Source organism: Lagopus leucura, unplaced genomic scaffold (assembly GCF_019238085.1).
Source record: "Lagopus leucura isolate 7727_CA_CO unplaced genomic scaffold, USGS_WTPT01 Super-Scaffold_100022, whole genome shotgun sequence".
In the NCBI taxonomy this organism is placed as follows: Eukaryota; Metazoa; Chordata; class Aves; order Galliformes; family Phasianidae; genus Lagopus; species Lagopus leucura.
The window spans coordinates 4125187-4147990 of record NW_024962275.1 but is presented as its reverse complement, the minus strand read 5'-3'; the positions used below and the strand labels follow the sequence as shown (position 1 = coordinate 4147990).

The following is a 22804-nucleotide window of genomic DNA, read 5'->3' as shown; positions in this document are numbered from 1 at the left end:
TGCTTTTCTCAACCTTGTCATCACCCACAGAGACTGAAGCAACGAGAATTCACCCAGAAACAAAAAAAAAACCAAAACCCTGTACTGGGGATTCAGCAAGAAAGAAAAGGGAGGGTCCCATGTGGAGCAGGAAGCTCGCCCACCCTAACCTTTGTACCTTAGGTGGGGCTGGCTCTGAGCACCAAGGCCCTCTTCAGAGAATGTTTGCCAGGACAGCCGCCAGATTTCGGAGGAAAACGGCAGAGGAGGGGCAGCTGAGGATCAAACAATGGTTCCTGAGCTCTGAGGAAACTTTTCCTTTAACATCACGTCACCTTGGAAGCAGCCAGCATTTGGAAGCGGAAAGACCGACTGCCCTTTTTCTATTTTGGCAACATTACAGTGAATGAGCATAACCCAGCGAGCATTAATGATGTGCAATGACAGCACACAAACTTCTATGGAGAAGGGAGGCTCAGTTCGCTCTCAGCTGGCCAGGCTCTGCTCAGTGACTCACAGGCTTCATTATTTTTTATGCCGCCCTCTGGGGCCTCCAGAGGAAGCAAAACATTTTTATTTGTCAGAGAGCACATTTTTATTTAGATTTTATTTATTTACTTTTTTTAGGCATCCATGAATGAGACATCTCCAGCTGCAGCAACCTCATGTGGAAAGAGCTCACAGTGCTTGCAAGGGAACTGGGAGGCACACAGGGCAACTTATCGATACAGCCACATTTCCCAACAGCAGCAAAGAGGGTTGGATAAGTCAACAACTTCAATTTTATGGTGCATTAGTGGTACAGCTCTTCTTTCTTCCACTTTCATGTTTGGAAGCAAATCTTCAGAAGAAAAGATGCACTACACAGACCAGCACGGTCAGAGCAGATAGTAGGGTGACCTCCTGGCCCTTTTTTAGCCTCAAATATTTCAGAACAGAGGAATCACTTTGAATGCAGACAAACTTGGAATCCCTGTTTCTGCAATGCTACCCAACGGATTCACAGAAGGAAAACAAAAAAAGGGGACAGAGCTACAGTTAAACAAAGCAGGAGGGAACTTAGAGGAGCAGAACTTCGCTACCCAAGTGCAGTTTCTCCCAGCAGACCACAGCTAGCTTTGAGACTTCTTTTGAAAAATACAGCATAATACATTGATAAGCAGCAATCAGGACTTCTGCTCTGCTTTATCTGAAAGAGCCACTCCAGCACTTTGGTTCCCTATCAACCCACAAGCAGAAATGCTGCCATTTACCAAATCATGAGCAAACCTTCGTGCGGCATCTGGTGAGTCTCTGGTAATTTCCTATTTAAGTACTGATTTTGCACAGCCCTGCAAGCCCGAGAGAACTAATGGGATTACGACACTGGTAACACGACTCGTAGCTCCCCTGTGCCAACAGCACTAAAACAACACAAGAGTGAAGCAGCCTCCAACATCAACAGGACCGCTGTGCTCCATGCTCACCCCGCTCCGTACATAAAAACCACTGAGGCTGCTAGCTAAACATCTCACTTGAAACTGAAAAAACAAATCCAGAAACAGGGCATAGATCCTGCATCACTTCAGTAAGCAGCTCAGAACACAGGAATCACAAAGGTTGCAAGGGAATCTGCGCTCACCAAACATGACTTAATATGGGGTCCGTGGGCATCCTCACTCGTCTAACAGCTCTATGTGGATACAGGCATGACAGTGATTCAGACATCTAAAAATAAAGTCCTGCAGGCTCAAGTATGCCCGCGCGCTACCTGAGTCACCCCATGCTGCAGGGAGCGCGAGCCACAGCTAAATCATTTCATTCACTGCTACTGCAGCCAAGCATAAAGCCTGGTCACTGAGCCTGGCTTAAGCTCTTCCTCCCCCTCCTCTCCTCTCGTCTCCTCTCTTCTGCTCTCATCTTACATTTAGACTCTTTCCACGATAAAAAAATCTTTGCTAGACTTACGTCTCAATTGTACGGCTGTCAGCTTAGAAGCTCAGACCTGAAAGATTATAACCCAGTGTTGCCAGAGCTGTTTATCCATCTCCAAGGTGACAGAATGTCGTCAGCGGCGCTCTCCAGGACAGCGAGCAGAGCCGTGTCATTTTAGATGCTTTAGGGAAAAGCATAATTGCTCACAACCTGCCTGCAGGTTCATAGCTGAAAAACAAGGTAGTAAACAAGTCTTGAGTTTGCATTTGTCCCACAGCACCAGATTTGAATGGGAAAAAAATTCCGCCTTCTTTCACCCTCAGAGAATAACCTCAGCTCTCATTCATTAGGTGACAGAAAAAAAAAAAAAGCTGGCTCGGCTTTGACTGACACCATCTCCAGTTGCTTCGGTCATTACTAATTATAGTCATTTTATTTTTGACCTCTGCAGATTCTTTGCACATGCAGAGTCCATTGCACAGCGAACCTCTGTTTTCTGGGAGTAATCGCATACACTGCCCAAAAGGCACTTCCCACACTGCTCCAAGCTGAGCTCAAGAAGTAAGATCAAAACATGGAAAATATGTGCTTGAACATGCTCGAGTTTATTTTCCTCCTTAGTGAGTGCCATAGATTAAGGGCAACAGTCCAGGTGAGCATGTGAGGTAAGCTCTTTTCCATGGACGCTAAGAGATGAGCTAACCTCTCTGCAAGGAAGCCTCATTCCTCACTGCTCTGCCTAGCACCGTGTCCCCAGGGCTCAGCTGCTGAAAAGCAGACACTCAGCTCCGTAAGATGAAACATGTCTGCACAACTCCAGAGCACCGTGCTGGGGGCTCACATTTCTGCAGAAGAAAGAAATGTGAATTTCAGGAACCAGGCCAGCACCATCTCCTCCAGCAGCACTGCCACAGCAGTGTAAACTTCCCTAATATTGCTTACTCAATAAAACAAGGCAGCACAGGAGGGCTATGCAAATCACTCAACTTTGAAGCATCCTGTGCTCTTGCCCCAAAGGGCCAGCTCTCTGTCTCCATGTAGGCAGGCATGTGCACACAGTGATACAGCAGCACTGCAGGTGTGAAATTTCTGATGTAATCAGGTCAGAAGCTGCTTTTACATTGGAGCTGTGCTGCTTACGCAAAGGGTTAAGAAGCTGCAGGCCATATCTTTGGTTCTGCACCCCATTCTGTAACTGATAGGATCTGCAAACAAACCACCATTTTTATTGCCTGCCCACAGGCAGTAGGAAATTTTAGTCCTCCATAAGCACAATTTGAAACATCAGCGCCTCCAGTAAAGGGGAACCGAGATGTTAACTGAACGGAGCAGAGCAGGAGGAAGAGGAAATAGTGGCCCTCGTCTTTGTCAGTTGTAGGATTAGCACATACCTCGACCAATACGGCAGGAAGCATAAGGTACCTTAAGGAGCCCAAGTCAGATGTCTGCCTTTCACTCCACTGCACACAAACACTATACGTTGCATTCGCAGTAAACCATTATTTGTGTCAACCCTACTTCATCCTACCTCCTCTGGCCCAAATTAAATACCCCCTAGCTGCACCTCTCCTACAAACAAAGGTTTCAAAGATACAGCTACAAAGACCTGCAGCTCTCCCTGCTCTTCTCAGCAAACCCAAACTTTAAAACAAACAAACAAACAAAACAAAACAAAACAAAACAAAATACAGAACAGCAAACTTTTACAGTTTGGACAAACCCTACCAGATCTGTATGAGCGTCAGCAGAAGCACTGCAGGAATCTGAAGAAATACGTGCTGACTGCAACACCCCCCAGCCTTCTGAAGACTGGAAGCCTCACCAGCACGGAAACACTCACTAGAATTTCACTTGTTAATTTAGTGCTGAAGAAGCAGCAGCTATTTCAGAGTGATGAGGCTGAAAACCCACTTAACAAAGGGACAGCTGAGCCTTAGCTCTCTAGGGCTCAATTCTTTGCTCGGGTGCAACATTATTTCTTGTATCACCCTGGCTAGCTATTTTTAAGCAGTCACTGAGAATTAGCAGAATTGGCCCTACTAAGAATCAGTTTCTAATTTTTAATGAGCTTCCAGTGTAGTGATACAGGAAGTCAGCTTGCATTTCAAGCAGAAACACCTTCAATGGTAACACGCAGCAAACGGGTGATAGCTGAAGGGAAGTAAACCAAGACCTGTATTTTACCAAAAACAAAGTTGAGCCTTATCTCAGCATCTCTTTGCACTCCATGCTGAAACAATTCTTTTATTACCAAATAAATCTTGGTGAACTACCAGCTCTGAGTGAGACCTCACCAACCCCTTCCCTATTGCATCCTGTGCCATTGGGGTTCAGAGGTGAGACCCTGCCTCACACAGACCTGCCATGGAGGCACAGGCCGAGTGCATTCCAAGACTATGATCCTCTGCATGCAAAAAAGTGTATTTCCAAACCTACTGCCCAGATTCTGCGGCAGAGAGACTTAGGAATTTATAAATAAGAAATAATTTTCGACAGTACTTCTATTTAATTTTGGTTTTGTCAAAACAGCATAAACCACAGTGACCAAAGCTATTTAAATCTCTGCAAAACAACACGCAATCGTCTGGCGATCCTGCTGCCCAGACCTGAAAGGTGAATCAATACCAACTGCAGTTGGAGATGCATTGAGCAATATTTGGGAGCTTGTTGGGTCCATCTGGCAAACAGCAAGCAGCCTGCTAGGAGAAAGCCCAGCCTGCACGGCCTGAGGGTCCCTGCTGCTCCTTGGGGTAAACCTGGGGCTTTGTCAGAGCTTAGCATGATTAACTCCATGCTTTTACACGTCAAATCCATTCAGTAACCTACTGATTTCTGCAGTGTGTCATGGCAGTTGGCTTCTAAAAGACAAAGGTGTGTTTAGCAAAACATCCTTGGTGCCACTGCTACGCGGTAAATACCTCCCAGACCTTCTGTGTTTAATGCTGCCACCTGATAATGCATGCCTACCCTGGACAAGCTGCAGCTTTGTTCCAAGGGAAACTTTACTTTGCCCTTGCCAGAAATTGAGAGCTTTCAGCTGGGCCCAGCCAATGAGTCAACAGAATGACACTGCAGTACGGCGACAAGAACTGCTGCAAGCCATCCATCAAGTGATCAGCAGCCTGCCAACACGTGACCCATGTACATTAATACCATTTTGCAGTATAAGAAGCATCTAGTGGCAGCCTAGTTAAACATCATAGTGTTACAATTGCTGTCTAGTATCATGAGCTAAAAAATACTTACAGCTAGGATGGTCTGTTTCTAAGACTCTGCAATAAGGAAAATAACGGGGATGTGGCACTGGCAGTCCATCCACCTTTGTATTTTCTCTGTTCTTACTTGAAAACTCACGGTGTGTGCACGAAGAGGAAGAAAAAGAGCGGAAGAGAAGAAGATGGGACACTGCTCGGCAAGCTTTTTGCTTGGAAATCTTCCCTTTCCTTTCTACTCCATTTACAGATCTACCCAGCATAATCAACTTGCTCCCTACCCCAGTTAAGCGGGTAAGTATCCCCTGTGTACGCAGGAACTCTGCTCTGCAGCTCAGCAAATAACTCTCAGCTCCATCCACTTCTGAACTGCTGGTGTCTGTAGAAGAATGACAGATGGAAAGGATCTTTCCTGCTCCATTTCTGGCAACGCTGCAGACGGGAAAGTCTTTGAACTTACTAAATGTGCCATCATTCTTCATCAACCTGAAAAACAACTATGCACCTACTGCAGACTGCAAAACGTGAAAATGTCTCCAAGAAATGCTGGAAGAGGCACGTGACTTGGGAAAACCTGCATGATAAATATATGTAAAGGGCCCCAAGTTCCTCCACAGAAGATCCCTGACAGCCTCTATGTCTCTAAACGCTGCATTTCCACGTCCATCCTGATAATAAACACAAACCAGAGATCCAAGAAGCTCCTAACAAAACTGCCTGATTGCCATTTTGCTACAAACAAACAGAACCACCCCGCAGCACTGTATATAGCAGTCACAACATTAAATTATGGAGCCGAACCCATTCATATGGAAACTGTGAAAGAAGAATCCCAGCTAAAAACCTATAGAAAATGCTTCCCTGACTTCAATACATCAAGCACATTCAAGTTAATTTGCCATTCACTGCAAAGAACAGAGTGGATGAAGAGCTAAGCTGGTTTTCTGGCAGCTGTAGGAATCCATACTTCATGGGAGATCACTTGAAACTCCAATATACTCGTAATTTATCATGATAAAGAGTATTAACATTCAAAGCCATAAGAACCTTAAGAACCTTCCAGTTCAGACTTCAAAATGAAAGGGCTTTTCCAACCAAGGAAGTCAACTGAAATCAAGGGGAAGCTCGGGAACTCAAGCACCATATTCCCAACTGACTTCCTATAATACATGGTTTTACTTTGGAAAAAGACTGTCCACTTGCAAAGTGGACTGAGCTAATTAGAAGCCAAACTAGAAATGCAAGGAAATACTTGGGATAATTCTCATCTTACGGGAAACCGTTTCTCAAAGACGAAAAGATAAAGTCCAGCTCTGCTGAACAGAAGGGGCTGCCAAGTCTCCACGGATGTTTCTCTTGCAGGCACTCCCCCTGCCATCCTGCAGCTTGCTCTCAAAATTGCTCACATTAATTTATTCCCCCCCTACCAAAGACATCACAGCTCTTAAGAATGTTTTCATTTTCTGTTTCTTTAAAGGATGCTCTTGTGTTACCATAAGGAATAAAGAAACCTGAAGAACTAAACCTGCTCCTCAGCAACTTAAAAACAACATATTCTATTGTAAAGCAGAAAATCCTGTTTGGTGCTCTCCTGTTAAGAACCATGCCTGCATTTGCAAAACAATCCAACCCAGAAATGCCAGCTCCACTGAAACACTTGGCAATTCAAGCATTCAGTGGGAGACAAGTCAGCTGCAGATCGAGCAGGAGAGCTGTAGGCTTAAATTTATGTGCTAGCCTGAACCTAGCTTATCACCAAGCAAGCATCCCTAAATGTGGGATAAACACTGCCAGCCAGCAGGAGGCAAGCAGTAAACAGCTGGGCAAAGCTGCCCAAGCAACACTCAGGTTCTATCAGGGACAGAAACAACCAATGCTCTCAGCAAATGAGCCTGTGGAGTCAATCTCACCACCTACAAGAAGCCCTCCAGATGTAGCAGGATGAATGCTTACAGGTTTTTTTCACCATCTCAAACTAAGATCCACTGCCTCATACCCTTTATTAGCTCCCACGACAAAATACATCGGGATTTGAGGCTCCAAAGCTCCTCCTAGTAGAGACATAACCCCATTTGTTTTCTAAATTAAGTCTTCCGAGCTTATTTCATAAAATTAGCAGCCAAACCAGTGCCTAACAATGAGATATCTATTTTGGAAAAATATCTAGAGGGAAAAAAAAAAGAAACTGAACTATTTTCATCTAAAACACCCATAAATCACTTTATTTACAGATTACAGCTTGGGGTCTCACTGATGGGATTTCTCTTCTGTTTCTGTCATATCAGCATCTGCTCTCTTCACGTGAAACCAGAACCCTTCTCAAGGACATCAGAGCACGTTCATACTCTTGGACCACTCACATCCCAGAGAATCTGCCTAGTTCAGGTAGCTACAAACACACAACATCCGATCGTGTTGCATTACTGTACAAAGAGACAGTCATCTCTAGGGCAAAAGGTAACAGGCAAGCATGAGAAAAACCACAAAAGAAGAAATTACAGACCAGATATGAGAGCAAACTACCCTGCTTCCAAAGCATGCTAGAGGCTATGCAGAGTCCCGGGAGAGCAGATAAGGATTCAAACTGAATTGTACAGATCTGAAATACAGTCATGATATATTCCAGGGCATGAAGAGCTTCAGAGAGCATCGCTGCTTCAGGACAATTTCCATCACCTTAATTTACATCTGTTGGCTGACTGTTCACAATTTTCTGTTACCTTCATGTCAGTATTACCATTCTACCTCCACGGAAGCACAGCCCAGAAAGGGAATTCCAGAGTTCAGGCCCATGCTATTGCTGGATCATAAAAATCACAGCAAAGCCATATTATACAAAAGAGCACCTGCTGGGACCCGAGGAGAACCAAGAGAAAACAAAACAAGGAAACCAAAGAAGGAAACAAAACAAACAAGGAGGATCCTTAAACAAACAAAGACCATCTCTGAAATCCGCTCAGTGCATCTAGTAAGTGCTGCTTGTTTATGATGATCTTCATTTCTGCGCTAGTTCTACGTTTCCAAGATGTGTCATTTTATCTTAAAAATACGACCTACATTTGAATTTCTATGTAAGAGCACAGATGCACACAGTGCTTTGCATGTTAAATATGTGGCTTTATTCAGGCTTACATTTCACACGTGCCCATTATTTCAATAGTTAATCTGTTCTGACATTGCTTATTGTTACAGGATCTAAAAAATAAGGGAGAGCCCATCATTAAGAGTTTGATAGCAAGTAGGCTATCTTCTGAGGGGCTCAACAGACAGGGAAGGAAAAAAGGCTGCCCAGCTGTCAGTCAGACTTTTTAATCAGGCTGAAACAGTTTGTTGCTGAGAGGGGGTTCAATCTCTCCAATCCACACTGCCATTTCTCACGCTGCTTTCTTAATTAGCAGCAAGTGGACAACAGCTGTCAGTAGCCCGGAGGCCAGAAAGTTATCAGCAGAAAGAGATGTGTGTTAGGGAGAGAGCTGTGCATGGCGAGCCCTGGATCAGTCCATATAGGATTCCACAGCCAGAACAGATGCTGACATAAGGCCCCGTACAGTGAGGATCCTCTTCCGAATGGCTTTGGGCTGGTTGCTTTAACATATGACTAACAGCTTTCTTTTTTGTTGTTTTTGTATTCCCGTAACAGGAAAAGTTAAGCTGAGAATAGCAGGAAATGGGAAGGCCATCCTAATGTCCTGATGGAAATACATGGGGGTCAACTCAAATGAAGTCTTCAAGTCTGCTCTGGAGATTCTGAGAGTAAAAGTTGAAATGCTGGGAGCTGGGGGGAGATGTTTCACTTGCCTGGGAGAAATCCTAGCTGAAAATACAAACTTAATCAGAGGCAACTACAAGCTGTAGCCTGAAACAGCATAAAAAAGAAAAACTCAACTCAGTCATCATCATTTCAGGTTTAGACCCCTCTGAACTTAAGTCACTGCTTATGACCTTCTTGCGGCATCTCCAGCACGGATCAAAAATAGATTTCTGTCCTAAAGAGGAAATACTGTCTGGTCAAACCTACTGTGCTGTTACCTGACAGCTCTCAGCTCTGGATGGTGGCCTGGCTCAGGCTAGGAGACTGCTAAGGAACAACGGTTCCCACCATCAAGTCTCTCATGGAACCCACCTTGCTAATGGAAGCAAGATACAGGCTTTGCTCCTGAGGTACAGAGGACAGTAAACACGAACTAACAAAGAAATGCTTTTCCATTTCAAAGAAATAAAATAATAGCTTCCCTGTTGGACGCATTGATTGCTGTAATTTGTGGAAATGAGGGAAACTAAATGCAATTTGTCAGTGATCAAATGCACTGTTAAAATTGCCCGATGCCCATGTGTTAATGAAAATCTGCCATCTCCCTAACAACCACTCGAACCTCTTCAGGAAAGGTGGGCTTCTTTCAAATTTGGCTCTAACCTACTCAGAAGGCATAAATTCAGAGCAATTTTCTGAAGCCTGTCTGGTAGGCTTTAGTTCTGGCACTTCTAAATATACATCGGCTTTGTGAGCTTGAACCTACACAAGGGAAGCTGGGCTGCAGATGGAAGCATTTCCCCAAGCTGCCAGTAGACCAGCAACACATTTAAAAACCCTCATCAAATTAAGTGCTTAATTACACCTCAGACTTTGAGACTCTGGAAATTAGGATAATCTTCTGGGAAATTTATGAGTCTTCTGCAAAAGAAATTACAACATACAAGCCAAAAAAAGCACAGAGCTTGGAGAGCACCATCCCATCAAAACACACCTTGTGCTAGATTCCTCACCCTAATTCCCACAGAACGTTTGAGGTGAGATCCTCAATCTAATTTCAGATTCTCAAGACTCAGGGAAAAATTAGGATCAGCAAAACTAGAGAGCTAAATCACGTAAAAATTGTGCAACTTTTGTTGAGAAGAGCTGATGGAAAACTGGCTGCCTAAGGACGTTCTCAGACTTGACCAGGTGAGCGTACCAGAGGCAGGGTCACAGAATACACAGCTTGCAGATGTACTTAGCACAGCCTCCCACATCTGGGCAACAGATCCCAGCTACAGCCTTGCCGGCCTGCTCCGCTCCTCTAGGTGGCATGCTGTGTGCACACAACATACCTGCACCTTCCTACAAACAAAGTGATGCTGTGCTATGCAGCGCTGTGTCTGCCACTCTCACCAGCCAGCAAGACCTCAAACACCTTAAAAACGTGATGCGAGATCCAACTGAAATGATCCACAGCTCTAGCAAGAAGCTGAGCAGCCAAAAGGAGCTGATGGAGTAGACACCATCTGATCAAAGCAGCAACTTAAATCGAACATTAAATGAAACCAAGGTGGAAGCTGTACTTACTGTTCCTGCCTCACTGCATGCAGCACTTTTCATCACCACCCATCACAGAGCAAAAAGGACAGAGTAAATGCTTGCACAATGCTCTGAAAATATAAAGCTCTAGATAAACTCAAAGAAACTATTACTCACTTTCCTTTCTGATTCATGCAGTTATTACATCAAAGGAAACGGAGTTTTGTTTCTCAAAATAATCCAGGACATCCCACATTTCCCACTGCTACCTCCCTCATGAGCCACGTTCAGCACCAAGAGAAACTCCACTGCTCGTCCCCTTGCTGTGAAACACGTAGCACTATTTGGGGACACATCCCTACCATCTCCAGAACAACAGTGCTGAGTCAAAGCCTCATGACACATCTGGGCAGGATGTGCTACAAACATTGAGAGTGTATCTGGGAGAAAACTAAAAGCTAGGAGAAGCAAAAGGTGGTCAGAGGTGACAAAGCAGAAATGACATCCTCGTGTCAAAGACAACAGAAAGAAAAGCAATTGCAATTCAAACACAGAGTTCAATGGCAACATGAAGGAAGTACTGAACCGTGGGCTGGAAGTATCTCAGAAGCTGAGCTAGGGAAGCATGACACTGAGTCTAAGCGTGTAAGAGATCAACTGCAGGTGAAAGCTGTGTAACTGAGGCTGGCTGAAAGCCAGGCCAAGGAACACCAGCGCTAGGAAATCCTAAAAGCCATGGAGCCAGGAGAGAGCACTGCTCACAGCCACAGAAGCTGCTACATCAACTCAGCATGGGATAAATGAAGTAAATTTGTACCCTGGAGCAAGAGTCTGGGGAGTGTCCAGACAAGCCCTTACAAACATTAACCAGCCTGAAGTTAAATACCTCTCAGTAAACTATCCTCCAGACTTTGACACTGCAAGAACCAGAAACTTTTTTCCAATATAAAATACTAAGGCAGTGAAAACATGAAAGCAGTTATTGATAGGGCTTAACCAGATGCGAGTGCAGATCATTTGACAGCAGATCATTCGAGCTCATGCTGCTTCCCACTGATCTTAAGGTTTTCACAAGACTTTTCTTACAGCTCGCTCACGAAGAACAGCTGCTCTGGCAATTGCTGGAGTTAGCATTACTTCCTGCCGTGAAAAAAAAATACCATCCATATATCTCAGTACAGAAACCCAGACTCTCTTTAAAACAAGTCATGATAGGGTTTACATATCAACTGGCTGTGTGCCACCGACACTCCCTTAAACACTGGTTACACCCAGCACACGCTCAATGTGATACAGCTGAAAGGGAAGATGTTTTATACAAGTTCCCAGGGTAAGGAGCTCCTGAGAAGCACCGATCTGGGACTCGCACTGTTCTAATGCAGGAATAAATATCTGAGCCCAAACCATATTTCCACCACCGTCCCAGATTCACACAGGAATAAAACCCATCTGAGCTTTCCTGTTACACTCCCCATGCTCTGCACCAAGAAGAAATCCCAGCATCACGTAAAACTGTAAACTGAATTAGAAGTGCTGCAGATTTGGTTTTAACCTCTCAATAACGTAGCTTGTAGCAGCAGTGGGGCTGACTGCCAACCATGGAGAGGTCTGAAACTCTGTCAGTGCTGATCTTATGCTGAACACAAATGTTTGTGAGCTCTTGTACAGCCACACAGATCTCCTTGTCTAGCAGTGCTGCCCACAATGAGCCGCAGTGAGACAGGGTGTGAGTACAAACATTATTGTATTAATTGCATCTGTTGATTAAAGCAGCCCAAGAACAGCCTTGTTTCAATTGCTGGCTTTATAATTCAGTACTGAAACGCTACTATAAGTGTTAGATGGATGAGTCAACAGATAAGACACAAAAGCATTTGTAAAGAGCGTTTCACTGCAGTGATCTGACAGGCTGCACAGCTACACAGAACAGTGGACTTTACTGACACAGCTTGCTCATGTATCCCTGAACTTCATTTTTCATTCCAGTCTTTTTTTTTCTTTTTTCTTCAAACTTTACAGCCAAAACTGAGGAAACACATGCACTGCCACCTCTGTGCACAAGAAAGATGAGTAAAGATGCATATGCAATCTGACCATAGTGTCTAACCCTGCCTTTCAAGCTGTCTTCTCATTGAGGAGTTTACAGTGCTTCTCCTCTGCATCTGGAAGCTTTGCTTGACCTTGTGGAGAGAAGGAGCCTTCAGCCTAACAGGGGAACGCAGTGCTGGTGGACCAGCCCAACACGGACACAGCGCAGTGCCTTTCTTTCAGTCTCAATTGAAATCATTTCTGCCACTCCACATGAGGTCAGCAGCTCCAGGCTACCAAAATGAATGGTACATCCAAACTGATCTCTTCTTCATTCAAAACCACCTGCAGCTCACCTTCTTAAAGCTGATGTTATTCATCCCAGGAGAAGCACATGGCATCACCCACCGATCAGTTCTCATCTCCTACGAGGTGCTCACACTTACAGCTAACAAACAGCTCAGCACGGCAGAGGCTTTTCCTCCTTGCTGAAGGTGTCACAAAGCACTCTTGTGCAGGCCATGCTTCAAAACATTTCCCATCATAACGCCACAGCAAAGAACAGGTCTGCATGATGGCACTTGGCACCAGCTTACCTGCAAACACCTCGTGCCATTAAGGTCCAAAGGCACACACAGGGCTTACAGCTGGGAATTCCTTACCCGGGCTGGGCTGCAGTTTCTGGTATCTTCTTGCACAGGAAAACGCTGTGCAGGTTCCTTCTCCAACATAATTTCCCAAGACAGGATGAAAGCAAAGCAAAAACAGAACAGACAACAGAGAACAAGGACAATAACTCCGGTATTTACCCCAAAATGCCCAAAAAGCAAGCACTAGCCACTAGCCTGGCTGCTGTTCTGTTAAACATTTGTCACAGCCAGGGATGAGATTCAAGAAGTGAGTGGCAAAGCGAGACAGTGCTCCTGGTGCCATGAGTGCCACGGCCTCCCTGCCCCTGCTGCCTGCTCCAGTCGCCCTGCCACACTGCATCCCTGCAGCCCAGGTCACCACTGCCCTGCACTCTGCCACACTGGGCACCAACACAAGAACCATTCCCCTCTCTCACAGCAGTTACTTTTTCTTCTGCAGAGCTTCACAATCAGGCGTGTCTTTCATTTGCAATTATTGTGCTAAAGCAAAGGCAGATAAATTGCCTCCCAGGTTTCATCCAGCAGCCAACACAATTACTGCAATACCTGCAGCTTGCAGCAGTAAACACAGCAACATCATGATTATGGTTTATTTCATTTTCGGTTTTGCAAAATATGGAACAAAAAATAATAACTGTAATCTCAAATAGAGTTCTCCTGACAAGCAAATTACTGAAACTTGAGTCAGAAATCACTTTTTACCCATTGCAAAAGAGTAACCCTGGCAATTCTTCTGCTATGATTCAGGATAAAGGGCATTTTACAGCTGTATGAGTTGGAATATTTTGGGAAAGAGAGATGCTTTCAATTCTTTCTGGTTCATTTAACAAAATCTAAACATCAGAGCTTAAAATAATCCTGATGGACAAAGCGGGCCAGGCCTTCCTACCCAGTGCAACACAACCATACAATGCATCAGAAACTATTCCATATCCTCTCCTTTGGTGAAATAGGGGGAGGAAGAAAAATAAGCCGGAGCATTTACACAGAAGAGCAAAGCCTCTCTACCCAGACCAATTCATTTTACCCTGGAAGTATCGACAGATGAGTAATGAAAACTGTGCTGCAGACACAGACCCCTCTTTAAGCAGCATCAGTTCATAAACCACAACCACAGCTGCAAAAATATTGAGGAATTTAACCACATGACCCCTTCAAGGGCACCGGAGGACAGAAAGAGGAACCCATCCTGTGATTTGTTACCATCCCAAAAGCTAACTCCACAACATGCAGCATCAACGCGGTGCTCCTGTTCTGGATGTGAGAAGGTTGAACAGCTTCATTAAATTTATGCTATTGAGCACGATCATTTCTTGCATTCCTTCGTTTTCATGTTATGATAATGCTTGAAACATGATACTGGGTCCGTTAGGGCTCCATTAGACCACGTGATCCATAGCTGCCATCCCACGTGTTATTATTTACACAAGCCGTGAGTACTTGCTGAACTTGAGAAGCATCAAAACAATGACATCAGCACTCACCAACCTTCAGATGTGGCTTTGATTAATGCTAGTGCAATTACACACCTTGCTGCTAGAGCTGCTTAGGATCTGCAGACAAACTGACCTGCCAGCCATCATCCCAGGTCCCTGGCATTCCTCTTGCATCACCTGAACTTTGACCAGGACAAGAAGTGTAAAACACCATCCTGGTGGTAACCCTGGACACAGACAACCCTGAGCAACTGCCAGGTACGTCGTTGGTTCACTGAACAGCCCCAAGAACCAGGCAGCCCCAGGCAGTGCTGAGCACTATGCCTGCACTGGGCACGGATGGCCACGATCCCTCACACCACTTCCCAGGCTGCCAGCCAAACAAAAGCCAAGGGAGAATTTCATGCATCTCACTTGCGGTATACCTGATGTCTCCAAGGAGCCCTAGCTGTATTACAGTGAAACGTACACCTAAGATTTGAGGTCTGCTGAACAAGGCTGTAATTCAGGAGAAAACCTACGAGTAAGAGCTGCCAATGCATATTTAAAGCATTCCTATAACTGCTTTCACCCGAGACAGACGGGAGCAAAAACATCTTTGTTTAAAGTCTATCTGGAAACGCACAGTCAAGAGACCCGACCTCTCTTCACACGGTTCTCACGAGGTCATTTGCCACTTTTGCTGGGATACTTCAGCATTCACCCACCTTCCCTGTCGCTGTCTGCCCCTCTGATCCATCCCCAGAAGTCACACTTGAACCAGCAGCACCAGCTAGCACCTCTGGAACGATGCTGGATGGCCAAATGGAATACAGGACGGCAGCATCTTCCCTTCTGCCACAATACAGGCATGATTTGCAGTCTCTTCCTTCTGCTCAGTCTTCTTCAGAAAACATACAGAACTTTAGATCAGCAAGTCCTCTGAAAAATGACTCAGTCTGGCCGTAGGCCTAAGAGTTATAAGAAAGGAGGATGAGCAGTCATGTTTCCATAGGAAAAGATGCTACCAATTAAGTCTCTCCTGCATCTGGCTTCAGGCTTAACCTAAGATTCCATTTGCCTTTTCCAAGAGTATTTATACAGACAGACAATGCTCTTTATTAAAGTCCTCATAAATTCATAGGTGAGCACTAACTGACACTGTTGGGAAACCTTCCTGGTTCCTCAAACTTACTATTCTTGCCTGCATGTCATTTAGTTTAGGGCATCTTCTAATCAGAAAAGCAGAATCTGCACACACAAACACAGAAAAATCATTTAAATGTCAAAAATATCCAAAAATGGGTATTTCTTTGCTTGTGAAAGTTTTAGCACTCATCACTCCTGGTGATGAGACCCAGGTTGCGTTGGAAAGTCAGGCAAACAGTGGATGGAAAACCATCTGTGTTTTATTTTCCCATGCACAAACAATCAAATATATGTTAATAAAGTCAGAACACAAAAGAAAAGGACAACGTATCACCCAGCAAAAGCTGTTCTAAGCAGTGCTGTCCTGCTCTGCGCTGCCCACCAGCAGGATTCACCTAACACAGCTGTCTGGCATTGGTTGCAATGTACTGTGCATCCAGAATGAAAATATTGATTCCCCTGCATGCCCTTTATTAAACGATGTTTGGTTCGTAAAGGAAACTTTCTAAATATGGAATTAACTCCTGTGGCTGTTCTGTCCCCTCTGTGTCAGTAAGGACAGGACAAACTGGCAGACTGGGAAGCACAACAAACGCACCAAAGGGTGAGGGATGAAACAACAGGCATTGCAAACGCTCTCCTTTGCAACCAGCCATTGAAGACTACCTGTTCCTTAACCTTAAGGCTCTGTTGATGCTTTCCCTTGTCTTTTCAGAAACCTATGAAGAAAAATGTCATTTATTCTCTTTCAGAACAGAATTATCCCATGTTGTTCGTCCACACGAGACATGAAATGGAAGTTTATTTGGAATACAAACCACCTCTTCTCCTGTTCCTGTGCATATCCACTTCTCCCTTGCTCTCAGCACAAGAGCACTGTTTCACAAACTCCAAGGAAGATGAGCTGTAGTATCAACGTAATAGCAAACAGAGGACTTGAAGACCTCTAAGTGAAATAAACAAATAAAAGAGTACCAACAACCTCATCCACCAACCTTCCTGGGATGCTTCACATAAGCATCTCTGCATACGTGGGGACACCATTTCTTTTTCACAGAGACAAAATCACCCCCTCCACGAGCATCAGAATCACCCACCACAAGGAGAGATCAGAAATGCATTTTTAGAACAGGTGCTCCACGCCAGCTAACAGAGCTGTCAGTGTGTCACTCTGCAGCAATGTAATAGCAGAAGTGCAGAGCATTCCTTTGGCAGCACGTCCCAACCTGCAGCTGAAATTCACCTTCTGCCTCTGTGCCTTCCAACAAGCTCCCACGACAGCTGCAAATTGCCTCCTCCCTGACACTTTCCTCTTCTTGTCCTCTTTGCCTTTTCCCTATCCACTCTATGGACACACAACACAGTCCACCTTATTTTGGAATAAATCAAGGGCTAACCTATGTTTAAATAAGACCCATGACTTTGCATCACTGAGAAAGAGAGTTGTTAAGGCAGCAGCTAAAAAAGCATTACAGATGGACACCCTTCCCCGGGATGGAACATCAGATTTCCTCCACTCACACAACACTGTGCAGTAACTAAAGCCATGAAAGCCATGCTGGTGGACAGCAAATGGGGAAACACTCTCTGCAGGTGAAACTGTGATGAGAGTGGATGCCCCATCCCTGCAGGCATTCAAGGCCAGGCTGGATGTGGCTCTGGGCAGCCTGATCTGCTGGTTGGTGACTCTGCACACAGCAGGGGGTTGGAACCAGATGAGCATTGTGGGCCTTTCCAACCCAGGCCATTCTATGAGAGACATCAGCACAGTGCTGTGACTGACAGTGACCTTCCACACATCCCTGCCTGCCAGAAGGTTAGCTAGAGCCAGTAGGAGTTACCCCCACACAGAGCCACACAAACAGATATATTTAGTCACTGTGGTTCAAGGAAAACCATTGCTTGCACTGAAAATAAATTTAGCAATTGTTTCCAGTTTCTGCTCTTTCATTGACTAAGGCACAACCCAGCTGCTGTGCATTCCAGCAGACTTCAGCTGTCCTTCTTCCCCACTCCTTGCCCACCTCCTTCTTACAACTGCCATGAATACCTCAGCCTCGCACCATTCCTCCTGCAGGCTGCATTTCTGCACACATCAGAGCTGATGCTGCGCAGCACAACACCTGTCCAACCTACACTGACTTACCCAAAAATGCAAAATTCCACTCTTTGTGCCATTTCCTAAGAAGCACTGAATAGCAGTCATCTTGTACTTCACATCTGCATAGAACTAGATGGGACTGTTGACGCTTACGAAACAAGCTGCAATAAAGCACACGTGGGATGCTGCTGTCTGAGCAGCCTGCAGCAGGAACTGCAGCGTGAGGAAGGAAGGATTGGAACCACACTGCATTCAGGACTGCACTGACTCTTCAGGAGAGTTTCATTCTCAGACTCCAGGATAAAAACTCCATAGGGTGTTCTTACTTGGTTTGAAAACCACCACTACAGAAACTGCTTCTGTTGGCCAACTGCTGAAGTTCCAACTTGAAAGCCTTCACTTACACTCAAAAATACAGCACAGCAGTGAGGGCACAACCAAACCAAGACAGAACTGTGTCTATTAACTCACCTGATCCTCAACTGAAAAAACAGACATCGCAGAGAATTGAGTGGGTGTAAAAAAACCCCACATATTCAGGATTATTTCTGGTCTAAGACTGACCCAAGAAATGGCTGCAGCCCAAAAAACACCCTTTGCAGAAATAAGATCCCAGTAAACCACACATCAAGCATGATTCTGAGCAGTGTAAAACAGCATGCAAGGCTGCACATGAACAGTAAAGGTCCCCGAAAGATGGGAATGATCTGTCCCTGGGATTGTGCTACTTCCCTTAAGAACAGGATTCCTCCCTTGATGTTTATATTACAAACGCTGGATGAGACTTCAGAGGTGAATTTGCTTATCAAGCAAACACATATCAGAAAAAGGTGAAGACAACAGCATTCTGGTCTGCTGGGAATACCTCCAGTTGGGGCCTGAGCTGAACAGAGAGAACTGACTGCACTCCAGGCAGATGAATGCTTGGAACAGTGGTCTCAAACAGCCCTTAGCAGATGGCTATCGAAAAGGCAAGCTTACAAGGGATGTGAAAAGCCAGCAAGAAGTCACAAGATGATGATGGAAAGCATCAAGTAGAAGAAATGTTCAAGATACAGCATCCATATGTCTTTGGTTTTAATAAAGGGCATTAATGAACAGATACTCTCTGTGGAAAAGCCTGTATTTCAGACCTGACGGTGTCTCTCTGCTCTCTTATTCTCTCTGTACGACGCAGAATTGTTCAACTCCCTGAAGCGTGTAATCCATCAGGTAAATAAATACAGGAATTCACGTATTGCCATGGTAACAGGAAAACCAAGCAGAATCTGTGGCCTCCTCTGCTTTCTTGGCAGCCCTGCTTTGGAAGGAACAAGTATCTTCTGTAAGTGAAGACCAAAATTACAGATGCATCAGTTCTAGAGCAAAGAACAACCAAAGGCCGGATGCTGTCCTTCCTCCTTGGGTCAAAGGGGTTCTGTTTTCAGAAAGTATTTGGAAGTCTGGCTGGAGCCCGAAAAACAGGGACTCTAGAACTGCTAAAACTGAAACACAGCGCCTTGTTCTGCACTACCAGATGGATCCCCTTCACTCCAAAGCCGTGCTATGAATCACTGCACAGTGGCCCTTCTGTTGAGCGCAGAGCAGAACTGAGAGGCTCCTGAGGGAGCCCCGTCCTCCCCTCCCTGGTGGACAGGAGCTATTATGTATCATCATTTATTTTTGTATTTTATTAAGTGTTGACAACGTGTTTCATTTAAAAACCCAGGGAGGTACATAAGATCTCTAGGGATCTAACTCTAATAATATTGTTGTAGCCCCACAGCCTGGCTAGATGACTGCTTTCTCATTCTGTATGAATATGCAGATCGTCAAAGCAAAGCTCCAAACCATTCCAAAGCCATTCAAGAAGACACATTATCAGGCAACAGCCTCTTTTATTTACAGCACAGTGGGTCCTGCTTGTCTTTTGGTTCCCATAAGAAAAAAAACACACACAAACATAAACAAGCAGATCTCAGATCTCACAGCATTTGTTCCATGACTCCGCATCCTTTGTTCTACCACTGTATACATTTGGACAAATATTATCCCAGAATTACTGCAGTATAACAGGCTGTGTTTACACACTGACCCTGTTCACCAACCTCTTTGTGTCAGTCATAAGTTCCAACACTCAAACTGTGACCTAGAGCACTCCGTACCAAAGCAGCTGCCTTCTAGCCCTCCTTCCCTCCTTTCCCCGTCTCTTCTCCTCCAGTTTATACTTAGACTACGTTTTTTTCCCCTCTCTTAATAACACCCTCCTTAAAGAAATGCAAACACAAGCAGTTGAAAGAGCACAGTTCCCCAAATTTACACTTTCTCTTATTCAGCAAATCACCACCACGCTCCGCACCCACTACAGCACGCCTCCGCATTAAGACTTCACCCACGGCATCTTCAAATCTGTACACTGACCTGGGCACGGATCCTGCATGATGTCTTGAGTTCTTCACTGGGAGTTGAGTGTGTTGCAAGGCCGGGTCTCCTACGCTGCGCAGCGTTTGGGTTTTGTGTGGTATTTTTGGCCTTTCTGTTCTATTGTACACGGAACCGCACCGCGTTTGTGTGTGTCTACAGAGTCATCTTCCAGCGTTTGAACTCTTCACGCTGCTTCGCTGGGGTGGAGCTCTATTTACTATTCTCACAGGGTTATTTACTGCACGCGAATAAACAAAACGTGGTCACTTATTTTTCACATCCGCAATTACTGGCTATAGAACTGTCAGCATTTACTAAAGCCCCTTCTAATGGAAAGTTCACTTCTAATGGAAAGAAGTGGCCACTGGTTCAAAGCTGGCCCCAGCTCTATGGGTGCTGCTCACCCCTTCCTTACATTGTTAACCCGCTTCCAGGAGGAAAAGTGGCAGTGATGCACCAATAAGCATGGAAAAGAAAGAGCCAGAACTCCCCAAGCAAAGCGTTACACTGCAATGCTATGTAAGGGATGGTGCATCAGATTAACCTCTGATATTTCTGGAACAGCATCTGTCCCATGATGCGAGGCACACTTGTTAGACAGTGACTGAGTGCTGAGAGCTGGAAGCACGCCTGTGTGCCGCACCGCCTGGAGGTGCTCCTCCCTGGAGGCTGCTCCAGAACCGAAGCACAAGGAGCTGCCTTCTTGTACAGCACAGCACAAACCAGGATCGAGTGACCAAAGCCATGGAGGGCTGCTCCGGGCCCTGCTCCTCTGAAGCAGGGATCTTCCTAAAGCACTGCCTTGGGAAGCCCCAGTGCTGCACTTCACACGTCTGACTCACACTGCTGCAAGGCCCTGCTAGGAAAGCATCGAGCTGCTCCTTACAATAAGAGACCACCAAAAAGCATTGTTTTTTCCTCTACTAATTAAATGCGACGTAATTAAACCAAATAACTTCAGCGCCTGATTTGCAAAGCGGTAATTGAGGCTTTCACTGTACTGCAATGGGAGGAATGGGGGCACCTCCAGTGACAGCTGAGAAGCACTGCACGGTGTGTGCTGGGTGCTTCCCCGGCTCATGGAGAGCCCCCAAAAGGGGCAGCTGCAGCCGAGCCCTTCCCTGTGCTGTCTGCCCACAGATCAGTCTGTTCCGATCGTGCACAAACACCGGGGAAGTTGGAGAAGTTGCCATTAATCACTGCGTGCAGGGCCCGAAGCGCTGCAGCTCTGCTGTGATGCTCTGCTAGACTGAAAGGACGGTGCGAAAAGGGGGGGAGGGGGGCGAGGGGAGAAGGAAACAAAACAACGGCAAATAAACGGAGAAAGGAAAGGAAGAAAAACGAAATAAAAAGGAGAAACGGACCAGAGGACACAAAGCCTGAGGAGATAAAAGAAAAAGAAAAAAGGAGAAAAAAAGAAATCCAACAGGAAAATCCACCAGGAAACCAGCGAGGGAGCGCGGCACTGCTGCGGGGCTCGGCTCGGCTCGGCAGCCCTCCCCGCCGCCCGGCCTGACAGCAGCCCCAACCGGCCCAGAAGCCGCCCGGCCCGCCGCCATCCCCCGCCCCAGGGCCGCGCCGGGCCCGCGCCAAGCAGCAGCGGCAGCGGCTGCAGCTCCGGGCCGCAACGCGGAGGGCGGGGAGGAGAAGCGCCGCCGCCCCGCCGGGCCTCCCGCCGCTCACCTGCTTTCTCGATCTTGCCGGACATGTCGGAGCCGGGGCTCGGCGCTCAGGCCCGGCCGCGCCAGGAGCCAGCGAGCGGCCGCGGCCCCGCCACTGCCGCCTCCTCCCGCTGCCGCCGGCCGGCCGCGATCCGGGAAAGGCGCCGCGGCGGCCCCTGGGGCTCGGCGGCAGGCAGGCAAGCAGCGCTCCCGCCCCCCGCCCAGCTCCGCCGGGCCGCGAGGGGAAGAGGCGGCCCGGGGGCTCCCGCCACACACGCACACGCGCGCCGGGCCGGGCCGCAGCGCCGCCTGCCGGCCGCCTCGGGAAGCGCAGCCAGGCGCCGCGGGCGGGGCCGGCCCTGAGGGAGGCGGCGCGCTGCGAGCATGGCCGGTCCGCTCCGCTCCGCTCCGTCGGCCGCTCATCGCGCGCGTTTTCCCAGCTCGCGGAATCGCGAAGGAAGGAGAAGCCCTCTCACCCCACAGCCCCACCCCGCCGCCGCATCCCCGCTGCTCTGGAACGCGTCGCTCCTGAAGGCAGCGCCCTGCGGCCGCCCTGCGCCTTGCTGTCATTTGCTCCCGGTGCGCTGTGCCGGCTGTCGGTGCCGGACAGAAGCTGGTTCCCTCTAGCGGGAAGAGGCAGCAGTTGGAGCGGCCGTTTACGGCTGTGGAAGGGCCGTGGATGTGCTGGGAAATGAGCTCCTTTCCGTCGCTGTATTGACAGCATGAACGCAGTGGCGCCCTGACTTCTCTCATTTACGTGGCTGTAAGCTGTGCTGTCACCCCGTTTGTGGCGGTGACAGCAGGCGGGAGCTGCGGTACATCGTGCTGCTGTGAGCAGGGTGCGTGCAGGAAGAAACCGCTGCAGGGCTGTCAGAGTTGGGCAAGGGAAGAAAGAGAGCACAGAGCCGAGCGGCTGCGTCAGGTCGTGCTGGCGCTGCAGGGCTGCTCTGCACCCAGATGAGAGCCCTGATGTCCTCCCAGCAGCAGGAGAGGGGCGGCAAACTGAGCTCTTCCCAC

General features: G+C 46.8%; 1 protein-coding gene across 6 annotated transcripts in view; it reads right to left on the bottom strand.

The window, feature by feature from the left end:
* RAPGEF1 (Rap guanine nucleotide exchange factor 1) overlaps positions 1 to 21891 on the bottom strand; it is a 76341-nt gene extending 54450 nt beyond the window's left edge. Inside the window, exons 1-2 of one of the 6 annotated variants that reach the window (XM_042879219.1) lie at positions 21810 to 21891; positions 20124 to 20364 (exon numbers count right to left, since the gene is read on the bottom strand). In XM_042879219.1, coding sequence (XP_042735153.1) covers positions 20124 to 20142 — 19 coding nt within the window. In that variant the 5' untranslated portion in view covers positions 20143 to 20364; positions 21810 to 21891. Of the gene's footprint in view, positions 1 to 1926; positions 2025 to 13004; positions 13082 to 15201; positions 15366 to 20123; positions 20472 to 21809 lie in introns of those variants that run through there. The other 5 variants (XM_042879218.1, XM_042879220.1, XM_042879212.1 and 2 more) reach the window with 5 other exon arrangements.
* Between the last annotated feature and the right edge of the window lie 913 nt (positions 21892 to 22804).